Source organism: Nannospalax galili, unplaced genomic scaffold, assembly GCF_000622305.1.
Source record: "Nannospalax galili isolate Female #2095 unplaced genomic scaffold, S.galili_v1.0 scaffold521, whole genome shotgun sequence".
Classification (NCBI taxonomy): Eukaryota; Metazoa; Chordata; class Mammalia; order Rodentia; family Spalacidae; genus Nannospalax; species Nannospalax galili.
Window position 1 is genome coordinate 265766 of NW_008344634.1, and position 12318 is coordinate 278083.

At 39.4% G+C, this 12318-nt stretch overlaps 2 protein-coding genes across 3 annotated transcripts in view; one reads left to right on the top strand and one right to left on the bottom strand.

The window, feature by feature from the left end:
* Bmx (BMX non-receptor tyrosine kinase) overlaps nt 1-7863 on the bottom strand; it is a 60419-nt gene extending 52556 nt beyond the window's left edge. Inside the window, exon 1 of the mRNA XM_008840877.3 lies at nt 7786-7863. Within this exon, the coding sequence (XP_008839099.1) occupies nt 7786-7788 (3 nt within the window). The 5' untranslated portion in view covers nt 7789-7863. The remainder of the gene's footprint in view (nt 1-7785) is intronic.
* A 2945-nt stretch (nt 7864-10808) lies between these two features.
* Nucleotides 10809-12318, top strand: part of Pir (pirin) — a 127481-nt gene continuing 125971 nt past the window's right edge. The window contains exon 1 of one of the 2 annotated variants that reach the window (XM_008840879.3): nt 10809-11090. The gene's annotated coding sequence lies outside the window, so the exon portion shown is untranslated. The remainder of the gene's footprint in view (nt 11091-12318) is intronic. The other variant, XM_008840878.3, reaches the window with a different exon arrangement.

Here is a 12318-nt window from a genome sequence, read left to right on the forward strand (position 1 = left end):
GCCTCCACTGAAAGTTCCATACCTACCCCTGCACTGATAAGATTATCTCTACATCTAGAGTCTATGGTTAGAAGAGAATTTGCTTGAAAACTTATGGAAATTATGGAGCTGTATTTTTTGTGATTTATAAGCTTTGTGGGGGGGGGGAGAAGCCAAACAGCAGGCATAGTTACAGGGTACTTTTGTATTATATTTTTTTCCCACCATTAAAATTTTCACTAATAGTCAGGCATGGTGGTGCACACCTTTAATAACAGCACTCGGGAGGCAGAGGCAGGCGGATCTCTGTAAGACTGAGGCCAGCTTAGTCCACATAGTGAGTTCCAGGCCAGCTGGGGCTATTGGGAGACCCAGTCTCAAAAAAGACAAGAAACTTCATTAGTAAAGCAGAAAGAGAAAACACTAAAAGCTCTTGCCAAATTCTTCATCTGTGTGTAGTTAAACCATTATTTCTCAAAGCCAACTGCTAATTTAGCAGATCTGATGACTTGAGCAGAAAGTTTACTTTCCGGGACTTTTTCAAATGCTGAGTTAATTGTGATGTAAAAAATACTGTTTTGAAACATGCAAAACTCCATGTCCAAGGAAATATGTGACCCTTCCTAGTACTGCATAATGATTTACACACTCTTATGTTTATCAGGCTTTTACACACATCACATTAAACATGGAATTCAAGAAGATTTTATAAAAAGAATTGATAACATTTACAAAACGGTTTGTATATTTTGAAGGAAGAACAGGAAATAGAAAGGAAGGCTATCAAGACTCTGGGTACATTCTACAATAAATTTCCAAGAATTTTTTTGTTTTGTTTTGTTTTGGTCTTTTTGAGACAGGGCCTGTCTGTAGCCCCAGCTGTTCTGGAACTCACTTTGTAGACCAGGGTGTCCTTGAACTCACAGAGATCTGCCTTGCTTCTGCCTCCCGAGTGCTGGGATTAAAGGCGTGTACCACCACCCCTGGCTGATTTCTAAGAATTTAACAAGCAGTGCTGTACCAAAGTTTAATTAGTCAAATTTCAACATCATGATTTATTCTTAAATCCTACCCTTCACGAAATTTATTTAAAAACTCCATGTGATAAATGTTCATTCCACGAAACTGAAAACCCTAACAGGCCAAATAAAAAGACGAACATGCCTCAGGATCTTAGTTTGTTTATTTTCAAGTATGCATTTGTGCATGCTTATTGTCACCAAGATGGCCTCACATCCTGTTCTCATAGGTTTGTAATGTGTTAGTCTTATGTACCAAGCATCTGGAGTCCTGTGTATTCGAAGTTCGCTCTATTCAGGAGGGTCAGATCTTCAAGACTCCTTTCTCAAAGGTGGACTCTGAGGTCTTTAATAAACCCAAAAATCTTGGTTTTGATGACTCGTGATTTTGTCATCATCAGGACAGTTTCTAAGACAAATTCTCTTGGTTCCTGCTGTCTTGGCAGCCTGTTTCCTTCTGCTTGCTCTGTCCCTTCCATAGAATTTCCTTTCCTCTCCTAAATAGCCTAGATTCTAAGTTGAAAACATTTTCTCTCTTTCTTTGGATATATTTCTCCATCTATTTATGGTTTCTTTAATGTCTCTGAACAAAATTATAGTTTTCTCCCTAGAGATATGTACCTTTTATTAGATAATTCTGTAGTATTTGAAAATTTTTAATAGTATTATGCTATCTATCTTAATATTTTTGTTGTTGTTTGGTAGGTTTTTGTTATTTTTCATTGTTTTTTTAGTTAGCATAAAAAATAATGGCAGGGGGGTTGCTGGAAAAATGCCTCAACAGTTAAGGGTGCATATTCCTTTTGCAGAGGACCTGAGCTCGGTTCCAAAGACCTATGTTGGGCCACTCACAATAACCTGTAACTCCAGCTCCAGGGGTTCTGACATCTTCTGGTCTCTGTGGGCATCCCCACACATTTACATACATACATACATACATGTATACATACATGCCCACACAAATACACATAATTAAAAATAAACTGAATCTTTAAATAAAAGTAACGGGTTTCATTTGGATATTTTCATACATTAATACTTTATTTTTATTTGTCGGGTACTACCCTCTCCCCAATACTACCTCCTCCTGCTGCTTCCGCATACATGACATTACTCTCTCTTGTTCTCCACCGTCCTCCCTTTAGACCTCATTCTCTTCTCTCATAGTTTCCTTTCCACTCTCATGCCCTACCAATATATGTATATATGTGTGTGTATATGTGTGTATGTATGTACATATATATATGTATATATATATATATTTGACTCTAGATTTTGCATATGAGAGAAATGTGATATTTGCCTTCTGATGCTGTCTTATTTTATTTAACACAGTGATCTTCAGTTTCATGGTTTTCCTGCAGATGTTCTAATTCCATTCGTCTTTGCAGCTGGACGGAGATCCATTGTGTATATGTCTACACTTAAGGCATTTCTGTGGCTTCACTTGATAGAAGAGGTGATACTTGGTGGTGATTAATATTTAGAAATGCAATGTCTCTCCTTCTTATTAGGGGAACAGTGAAAGAGGGTTTGACTTTGTCCGTGGACTCAAATGACTATCCAGTGACTAGCAAAGTCTGCTCTGCCCACACATTGAAAGGAAGTTCAGTTGGGAAGGTAAAAGTAAAAGCAGAACCTTTCACAATAAAATGAGACCTGAAACCTAATTACTATTAAACAGAAATCTATTTCCATAGAGGAGCTGGTGGGATTTGACTGGACTCTCATATTACCACCCGCATAGAATAGAAGCATCAATTTGCTTAGCAAATAGCTCATGCCTATTTCCATAAGCATATTAAACTACACATGGAGAGTAAAGCATAAGGTAGGCAAAAGCAAGACCTGGCAGAAATCAATACAGTGTTTTTTTTTTGTTTGTTTTTTTTTTTTTTTTAAACCAGGAAGTGAGCAGCCATCATGCAACCAATTACATACATAAAAGGCTCATGCTAAATTAGCATGACACATAGTCATCATGATTTTTAAGATTCACAAGGAAATGACTTGATGAGAGTTAGAAGCTCAGTTTGGCAGTTCTGTTTGGCACATTTGACCTTGGGCCTACAATATGAACAACATCGAGGGACTGGTTCCAGGAACAAAAATCAGCTTCCATGTCCCTGAATGACAACAGACATGTTTGACATAGGTTTAATAACTAATTAACAGGTAAGACTGTTACACAACTGTACCAGGAGGGCAAAGTTTTGAAGATTACAGGACTGCCACTTGCAAGGTGTAGTACCTTTACCGCATCTTTTTTTTTTTTTTTTTGGCTCTAAGTTTTAATTTCCTGATCTGTAAAATGAGAATGGTTACAGTCCTTTTGCCTTGAGCCTCTTAAATAAAATACCTTACATGAAAATACTTGGCACACTATGGACACCAAATCATGATTTTTTAAAAAAAAAAAAACTGTGTGGGATGAAATAACCTAAATCCCACAGTGGAGCCCACTCATTTTACTCTGAAAATCTTGATGAAGAACAAAAGTTTTTTTTTTCAAGAAAGTTATTATAGGAGGGAGGACATTGCAATTGGGCCTCGAGGATGAAAAAAGATTTTAGTAATAAAACCCCTAGCCAACATTTAAGTAGAGGTTTCTGCATACCAGGCACTATTTAGGACATCTGACAAAAGTTAACTTATTTGCTGGCTATAATCACTCTAGGTGACAGGTTGTGACAACCCTCATAATACCTCTAGCCTATTAGGCTTGCCCTGACACAGCCATCCTGTGTCAGGTTAATTTGCAATACTTCCACCCTAAGTGATAGGTTGTGGCAGTCAGGCAACAGAGTACATTGTAACTTCATTCCCTGCTTATAGCTGATGAAGCTGCAATAGAAAAAAGTTGCTCAGGTATAATACATTGTTTAAGCTTATTAAGTGTGGACTCTGCGAGGGCAGAGAGATGGCTTAGCGGTTAAGAACACTGGGTGCTCTTGCAGAGGACCCGAGCTCCATTCCCAGCACTCACATGGTTGTTAACAACCATCTCTAACTCCAGTTCCATGGGATCCAATACCCTCTTCTGACCTTGGTGGACATTCATCACACAGGTGCATTTGCACACATGCAGGCAACATACTCACAAACACAGAATAAAAATAATAAATAAAATATTCTTAAAAACAGTGGACTCTGGTAGCCAAAAGACCCTCCCTTGTCAAGTGGCCTCTCAAACACCCTGTCCTGTGTCAGGCTGGTCCCCTGGCTCTGTAACAGGGTGAGGGGAAAACAGCAAGCTTCTGAGGATATTAAAATCATACGTCCTTGGGAATAGTTAAAAGACAAACCATTTACAACAGAAGTTGCTATTGTTTATCTCATGGTAAAAAATGCCGATAGTGGGAACAGGAAGCTGAAAACTCATCCATGGAGACACTCAACCAGAAACTCCAATTTAACTGCTTCTTCCCCACTCAATTTCTGCTGGATGATGTAAGCCCTGGATTTGATGATGTTACCTTTGCTTGCTCTTTTGAACGGACTACTTCAGTCCTCTCTGTGCTATGTTGTGAGCTCCAGATTTGATTCTGTTTTGCTATCTCTCTGCTGCTTCTGTCTTTTTGCTACTTGCTATTCATTCTTTTACTTTTGTCTGCTAAGTGCTTAATAATCACACTGTCATAGATACAGCTGTCATAGGTACAGCTATCATAGACTATCCTCTGACCCTTACAGAATACCAGGTCACACCTGGGATTTAAATCCTGGCTACTAAGCTCAACAGTTCACATTCTTGAGCAGGATATCAGTGACACAGGAAGCACATGCCCATTGTGTGAGCTAAACATGAGAAGAGTTTAACCTAAATACAAGAAAACAGTCATAGGGCGTAAAAGCTCAGAAAGAGTCCTAAAAGTCATTTTAAAAATGAAATGTTCAGCACCAGCACCCTAAATGACTTAGTCCCAACTATGAATCAGTGATCTAAGAGGTATGCTCCAAGGAGCCAGATTCTGGTATCCTGCCTTATCTGCTGTCCACTCCATGGCAGTAAACATATTCAAAAAGATCTATGTGTTCAGTTAAAGCCATTGCCACCTTACTAAGGCACACTGTTTAGCCAGGATTTAAATCCCAAGTGTGACCTGGTGTTCTGTAAGGGTCAGAGAATAATCTATGATAGCTGTACCTATGACAGATGAATCTATGATAGTGTGATTATGAAACTAGTCATAAATCTGGATCTAACCAGACCTGTGTAAGTGATCTTTTAAGGGAACTATCAGAAAGCTGTGACTTGTAAATAATTGTTCATCAGGATCCCTCAAGGCAGTGTTAAGTAGCAAAACTGTGGGTTGGGAGGTAGCACAGAGGTAAAAAGTGTTGTCCTAATGTGCACAAGGCACTGAGTTTCATCCTTGGTTCCAGACACAAAAATATAGTTGAGTTGAATTATAACCCACATTTTGAATATTGGTAAGAATATGCAACCTTAAAAGTGGGAATAGACGTTGAGTGGTCCAGGAGGGGAGCAGGAGACAGGAAAAGATGAGATAAATTTAAGTGGGCCCACATCACTCATCAAGAAGATGCCCCTCAGACATGGCCACAGGCCAGTCCAATAGAGGAAATTCCCCAATTGAGGCTCCCTCAACCCAGATGTGTCAAGTTGACACTAAAGCTATCCCGCACAAATGCATACTATGAAATTTCTAAGGAAATAATATAAATCAGGAAATAAAAATCTATACTGTAAATGTGAAAGAGAAGCTGGAATTTCATACTCAAATAATTGTCTAAGGTGTGGCATGCTTCTTTTCCTGCTAAATAACTGCACAAAATACAACAGTTAGCATAAAGTAGAACGAAAGGCTAAATTCAGAAATAGGCGGCGTTTTTGGAAGAAGCTTACGGTGCTGGCTCTCAGCTCTGTAGAACCTAACAAATCCCTATTTCACATGACACTGTGTGGGTCAGAAAAAGTTACAGTTGATCTTGGCATGATGTGGAGAGAAACACTCTAACATCAACAGTCACATCCTCAGTATTTTGGAATACCATACCTTAACTGCTCCAAAATAAGCTTATGAAAAGAAGACATCTGGGGAAGACTTTATTCTCACAAAGACAGAATTCCAGTGCTATTTCTGTTACAGCTAAAGTGTATTCTGCACATGAGATTCATCTTCTGTGACTTCTAGAGCTTTTTAAAAACCCTTGCTTAATTTCAGCAACCTCTTCCTTTTTACCTCCCCTCTTCCCACAGGCACAATCTCTGGCACCTTATTCGGGAGAAAGATAAAATGTGACAAATCCATCAGTTAGCATGTTGAATTAGTTTACCTCCTAATACTGCTTAGATGTGCACTGGTGTGAGTGAAAACATCAAATGCCAAAGAGCTCAAATCCTCGCTCTGTCTCTATGCAACCTGACAAGTTACCTAACTCTACCAAACCTCAACTTCCCCATCTGTAAAGGGAGTGAACACAGCAACCACCTTGAAAGGGTATGAGAAGTCAAGAGACAATGGCAGGGCAATGCCCAGCTGCCCTTGTACATGTTTGGAAACATACAGGTCTTCTCCTTGTCTGTAGGAAGCATTTACAAAGAGCATAGCAAAGTCAGAAGACTGAAGACAATGAAATGATCCTCAAAGATGAAAACAGTTTGCTTTTTCATACCCCTGCCTCCAGCTCCTGGGCATTCCAATTCCTTGTGTATTTTCAAATCAATAAGCACTTCTTCCTTGGGCTTGTTACAGACTCTACCCTGGGGATAGTTACCTTAAAATCAGATTGCGTAAACCCGGTATGGACTTGTGTATTGTTACCACCATGAACACTTGTACAAATAAACACTTAGAAGTGACTCCAAGTGTGGTCCACAAACAACATTGACAGCCCCTGGGAGCTGGTTAGAAAAGCAGATTCTTCACGTCTAAGCTGCTCCAGCAAATAAGCCCCGACACATGCTCATGCAAGCAACCATAAGTGAACTCATTGGCTCACAAAAATAAAGACATGAGAGCAGGAAGGAGACTTTTTGGCAAGAAGAAGGGATTCAGAGGGAGTGTGAGGACTAAGAGAGGATAATCGGGCTGAATATGGTCAAATTACATTTCATACATGCATGGAATTGTGAAAGAATGAATTAAAAAATTAAAAGAGTAAAGAAGACTCCTAGGTTCCATCCCAGACTTAGTGCATTCAAATCTGCATTGTCAATTCGTGTGCACACTAGAATTTAAGATGCCCTGACATAGAGCACAATAAGTTCAAGGAAATCATTATGACTTACAAAAACTTATCAATTATATGGACGTGGGACCAAACGGACAATTTACATCCCACATTTCTATTTCTATGTAAAGTATCCCCAAGTCTCTGATTTAGAAAAACTTCAAGAACCTAAGAATAAATACATGTAGCTGAAACAAAATGATAAAAATACAAAGAAAAGAAGGTTTGGCTTCAACATGAAAAGCCATGAAAGTGTAAACTATGGAAAAAGCCAGTGGCGGAAACAGCACAAAGCTAGATTGAGCTCATGGTGATAGGCACCCAATCTGACAGCTCTCCTGAGTGAGATTTTGAGCAAGAGACTAATTCACAGAGAATCAACAGATTAAGACTCTGATCCCCAAATTACACACTGCCTTCCAAGTCCCAAGGGAAGTCCAACACCTTTGGCTTCATAACTTTGAATTATATTTTTTTTCCTGTGGTTGGCTTTCCAAACTTTGAAAGCTTCAGACTCCATGACACCTGGTTCTAAACCCATTGTCCCATAGGCTATGACACTACATAGCCACCTGCCACTTAAACGCACCATTCTGCCTTGTTCCGGCTCCCCAGGGTCCACTGTGATGAAGTAGAAGCTGCTCCTGCAGGAACCCAGCCTCAGCTGTCCTCTTACATTTTCCCGGCTGCTGGGTCAGAAATGGCTACATGACTCAGTGCCCCCAAAGCATTTATTGTCCTGCAGGGCCTTACACAATCCCACAGGAAACCACGCTCAACACTTAGCCAATACTTGTTGATCTGATTGAATGCAATGAAAACGAAGACAAAAGCATATTTCATAAAGGTTCTAACTCTGATAACTGCAGCTCCTGCTTTTCCCAGCAGCTCTTGGGGACATGTGATAACCCTGCCTTTGTTTATAGAGCTCTGTGCTGGAAAGGACAAGAAAATATCTCGGCAAAATCCAACTTCTGACGCTGACTTCGCTCACAGGAGTCAGTCAGGAAATCATTAGGTAACGCCAAAGTGCACAGAAAATAAGCAATGAAAACTTCAACTCAACACTTGGACAAAGGGAGGTAGTGAACCTGTGTGAACAATTAATACAGTCCAAAAGAGCTCATGGCCATGGTTCATTAAAGAGCCTGAAAGAATTTGAAGTAGTTGACAAATACAGGACCTGTTATGGTGCCTCCCTCTGAAACTGATGAAAAACTGAAATCAGGCAGCATGCCTCTTTCTGAGGCAAAACCAAACCAAAGAGATGGGCTGTGTACATCTGGCACTGTGGTTCTTGCATCAAGACAGTGGCTGATGGAGCCCGGGCCTACAACACTTCCTCTACTACCATAGTCAAACGTGTCATCAGAAGACTGAAGGAATTCAAAGACCAGTACAAGTTCTACCATTTCAGACACACCTCAGCCTACAGTAAATGACTGAATTTGTGTTAAAAAGTGAATCTATGTGAAAGAGATGTACTCTTGCTCTGGAGTGTGTTACTGAATATGTTAAAGCTGTAATGAAATGCTTCTTCTAATCATGTAGTTATTAAAAATTAAAAAATAAAATAACTTAAAAATGAATCTAAAATTAGAAATGAGATTGGTTTGCTAATATGTGTTGCACCAATATCACAAAGAAAATGCGTGACTGTCACTTTGCATTGCTATAACCACATCTTGGTGTTCGGCTTTCCTTACCCCACCACTTTCTCTGGTGCATGCTGGTGCATCATGTGTAATAAATCTAATGACATAGTTTAAATTCGGCTGGAGACTGTGAGAAAATCATCCTTTTAGCATGCACTGACATACTCTGTTAGTTCATGAACTGATGGACCACATTAATGGTTCTGTAGGCATCTATGATGCGATTACGTGATGATTCCTTATGTGGGTAGAGGCGAATGAAACCCCTGACTTTTTCTGAATTTCCATCCAGTAGGAAAAAGGTCTATGCTGTAGCAGGGTCCACATTTGAATAAGACTACTGATAACTTTTTTGATGCAGCACACAGAATATTTGCCTTAGACAGACACAGAATTACTTCTTTTGATTGGTCAAGTCATATTAAGATCTTGTCACATGCTGATCATTCTGGGAGGGGCTGGAGACACGAGGAGAAACATTGCAAAGCTATAAGAATCTGGTAACGTGAATTACTAATTCCACACCTTTTCCATATGATGATTTATATTTATCTCACAGCTTATATATGATAGCACAGTAGATAGATTTTAGAATAAGAAAACAATTAGAGGAGGGGAAGGAAAGGGTGGTATAGCCGTGGAGACACCTGGATACAATCTCTTGGGATTTCCATACCTCCTTGGATCTTGAAACCCTCAAAGGCAGCGAGGAGGAGTGGTTTCCTCTAAGTCAAAATGCCACAGATTTATTTCCTTCTTCTGTTCATTCTCTCCCCTTCTACTTCTCCAAAATTTTTCTTTGGCTCTGTGTTTCCCATGGTTTTCATTGACTCCTTTTTGGCAATGTGTTATTTCAATTACATGATTTAATTTACTCAAATTATAATCTGCAATTATAATCTGTTGTTATTTTCTGCAATGTTTCCAAAAACCAACAGGAAAGACATAAATGAACACCAGCATTTTATGCAATGGCTGGTCACATGTAACTTCTTGGTCAGAACACACTGGATTTGTGAAGAATGCTCTCATCAAGGTAGAGATGGAAATCATATGTACCCATCTTTTCTGGATATAACTGGATGTTTTCAACTGTCCAACATATCACTGACCTTCATACACTAGTGCATAAAAAGCAATCAGTTTCTGAGTTCAGGTCAACTGGTTTCCTTGTTTAGTGACTCCAAATTCCTAAAATGGAATATTCCAGAGATATTGCTCATTTAATGAATAACAGCTATAATTGCACTAGAAAAAAATTTGCCAAAACCTGAAAGCAAGAACATTTGAGTTGCTATCTTAAAGAAGAAAAATCATTGCAAATGAAGAAGTGTTTGAGATGACTATATGCTTGTATGGAATATAACTTTAGAAAGAAATACAGTGTCATAAAGATGAAAATAAAAAATTCTGAATAAAAGAGAAAAAGTTGGGTTGATATGTAACTCAGTTAGTAAAAGTGCTTGCATAGCATGTACACATATACATTACCCCAGGGACTTGACTCCAGCACTGCATAAGCCAAGGTGTATCAAAGGACTATAACCCTAGCACTTGGGAGTCAGACACAGGAGGATCAGAGGTTAAAGCATCATTGATTAATACTGAATTTGAGATCAACCCGGGATGCATGTGATCTTCTCATAAAAGAAAATGAAATGAAGAGAGAGATAGAGAGAGAATGAATGTGGGTGTCTTTAAATATTATAATCGTGTAATTTGGGGTCCTTTAGAGAAGGCTTTGCTGTTTTTTTTTATATCCACATGTAGTTTTCTTCTATGTTGCCCAGGATTCCAAATCTGATCCATGGTCATGTGATAGACATGTCAATAAAGTTGCCTGTTCCACACTCTCATCTGATTTCAAATGACAGCATGGAAGGAGGTCAAAGTTCAAATGCACAGGGTCAGATTTATCTTCTCCGAGGTGGATCCTGTTAATAGTGCTGTGTGATTTCTGTTCCATTTGAAAAAATTCTCACCTCTCCCACTTACTGCTCTTCCCTTTAATTCTTTCAGTTTTTCAGAACTGTTCTATTTTTTTTCCTAAAGGGCTTATAAATAGAATTTCTCCGCTTTGCCCTGACTATGCATGCCCTTGGACTTTTCCTCGACTTTAAGAAGTATCACCACCTTCTCTGGCTACAGAGGTGGAGCAAATTTGGAATCCTGAAAGAACCTCTGCAACCGTGTCCACTGAAACATCACCAAGAACGTTGCAACTCCAGTATAGAGATGGGTAAGAATGACCAGCAAAGCTATTCTCTCTTAAATTCTTTTATCATTAAATGCTCTTTGTAACAAAGGAGCTTTTTAGGGGCACATGTGTACTTTTGAAGTTTCTGCTATGGCCAGCGGGAGGGATGCAACCTTCAGTCTCGAAAATCCAGTTTAATAATTATTTAGCTTGCTTGATGTCTGGTTTTCTTGATGATAATTTAAATGGATATATCTATTTTCTGCAAATGTTTGTCACTAGCTTTAAACTGTTTTGAAAAGCTACCACTTTTCTCCTACGACATAAAACCATATTTTTTCTAAATACCTATTATTATGAAACAAACTACTTAGAAACTATGTAGCTTAAAAGCACTTGATTTTGTTTATTTGCAATTTTGTGGATCAGTGAGTTGGGAGGAGCATGGATGGGTATTCAGGTTTTATTTCCATGTGGCATAGGCTGGGGCAAATAGGGCTGGACGATTCTCTTTCAAGATGATTTTTCTTGCGCCTCACTTCTGGTCCTCTGTCTTTTTCTTTCCATGGTGTTTTCCCTTCCAGGATACTTTTTTCATTGGGCCTGGGCTTCTTCTAAATGGTGACCTCAGGGTCACCATTATTCTCCCTAAAGAGCAGTAGGTAGTTTCCAGGAAGCAGGAACTGGAAGCTTCCAGGCCACGAGAGAGCCACACTTCAAACTGGCACAGTGTAACTTCCACCACATTGCTTCCCTCAAGGCAGCCACAAGCACTGCATAGACTCAAGAGCAAAAGAAGGAAAGTGCATGTTCTGTGTTCCATGGTGTATTAGGGTCACATTACAGAAGAAACCTGTGAGATGAGAGCAGCAAATTCTATTGTATGAAAACCACAAACAATTAAAAAAAAAAGATGAAGTGAAAATGAAGGAAAGTTCTAGACAGGCACAACAAACTAGAAAGTATTGCATGATAGGCAAAGGGGCGTGTGTGTGTGTGTGTGTGTGTGTGTGTGTGTGTGTGTGTTTCTCTCTGTGTTTCCGTGTGTGTGCACAAATGTGTTACTGGCAAGGCCAGTTCAAAAACATCAAAGAACTTTCTACTGAGGATGATGACACGCCACTGAGGGTTTCAGGCAATGGTTTTTCCATTTGGAAAATGGTTTGACTGGTGGTGAGCCTGAGGCAGGAAGACTGGGGTAGCAGTTGGAGAAGATGGACAGTGGCTGTCAAAATGCTGATACTAGCAATCAGGATGGATGGGCTTTGGA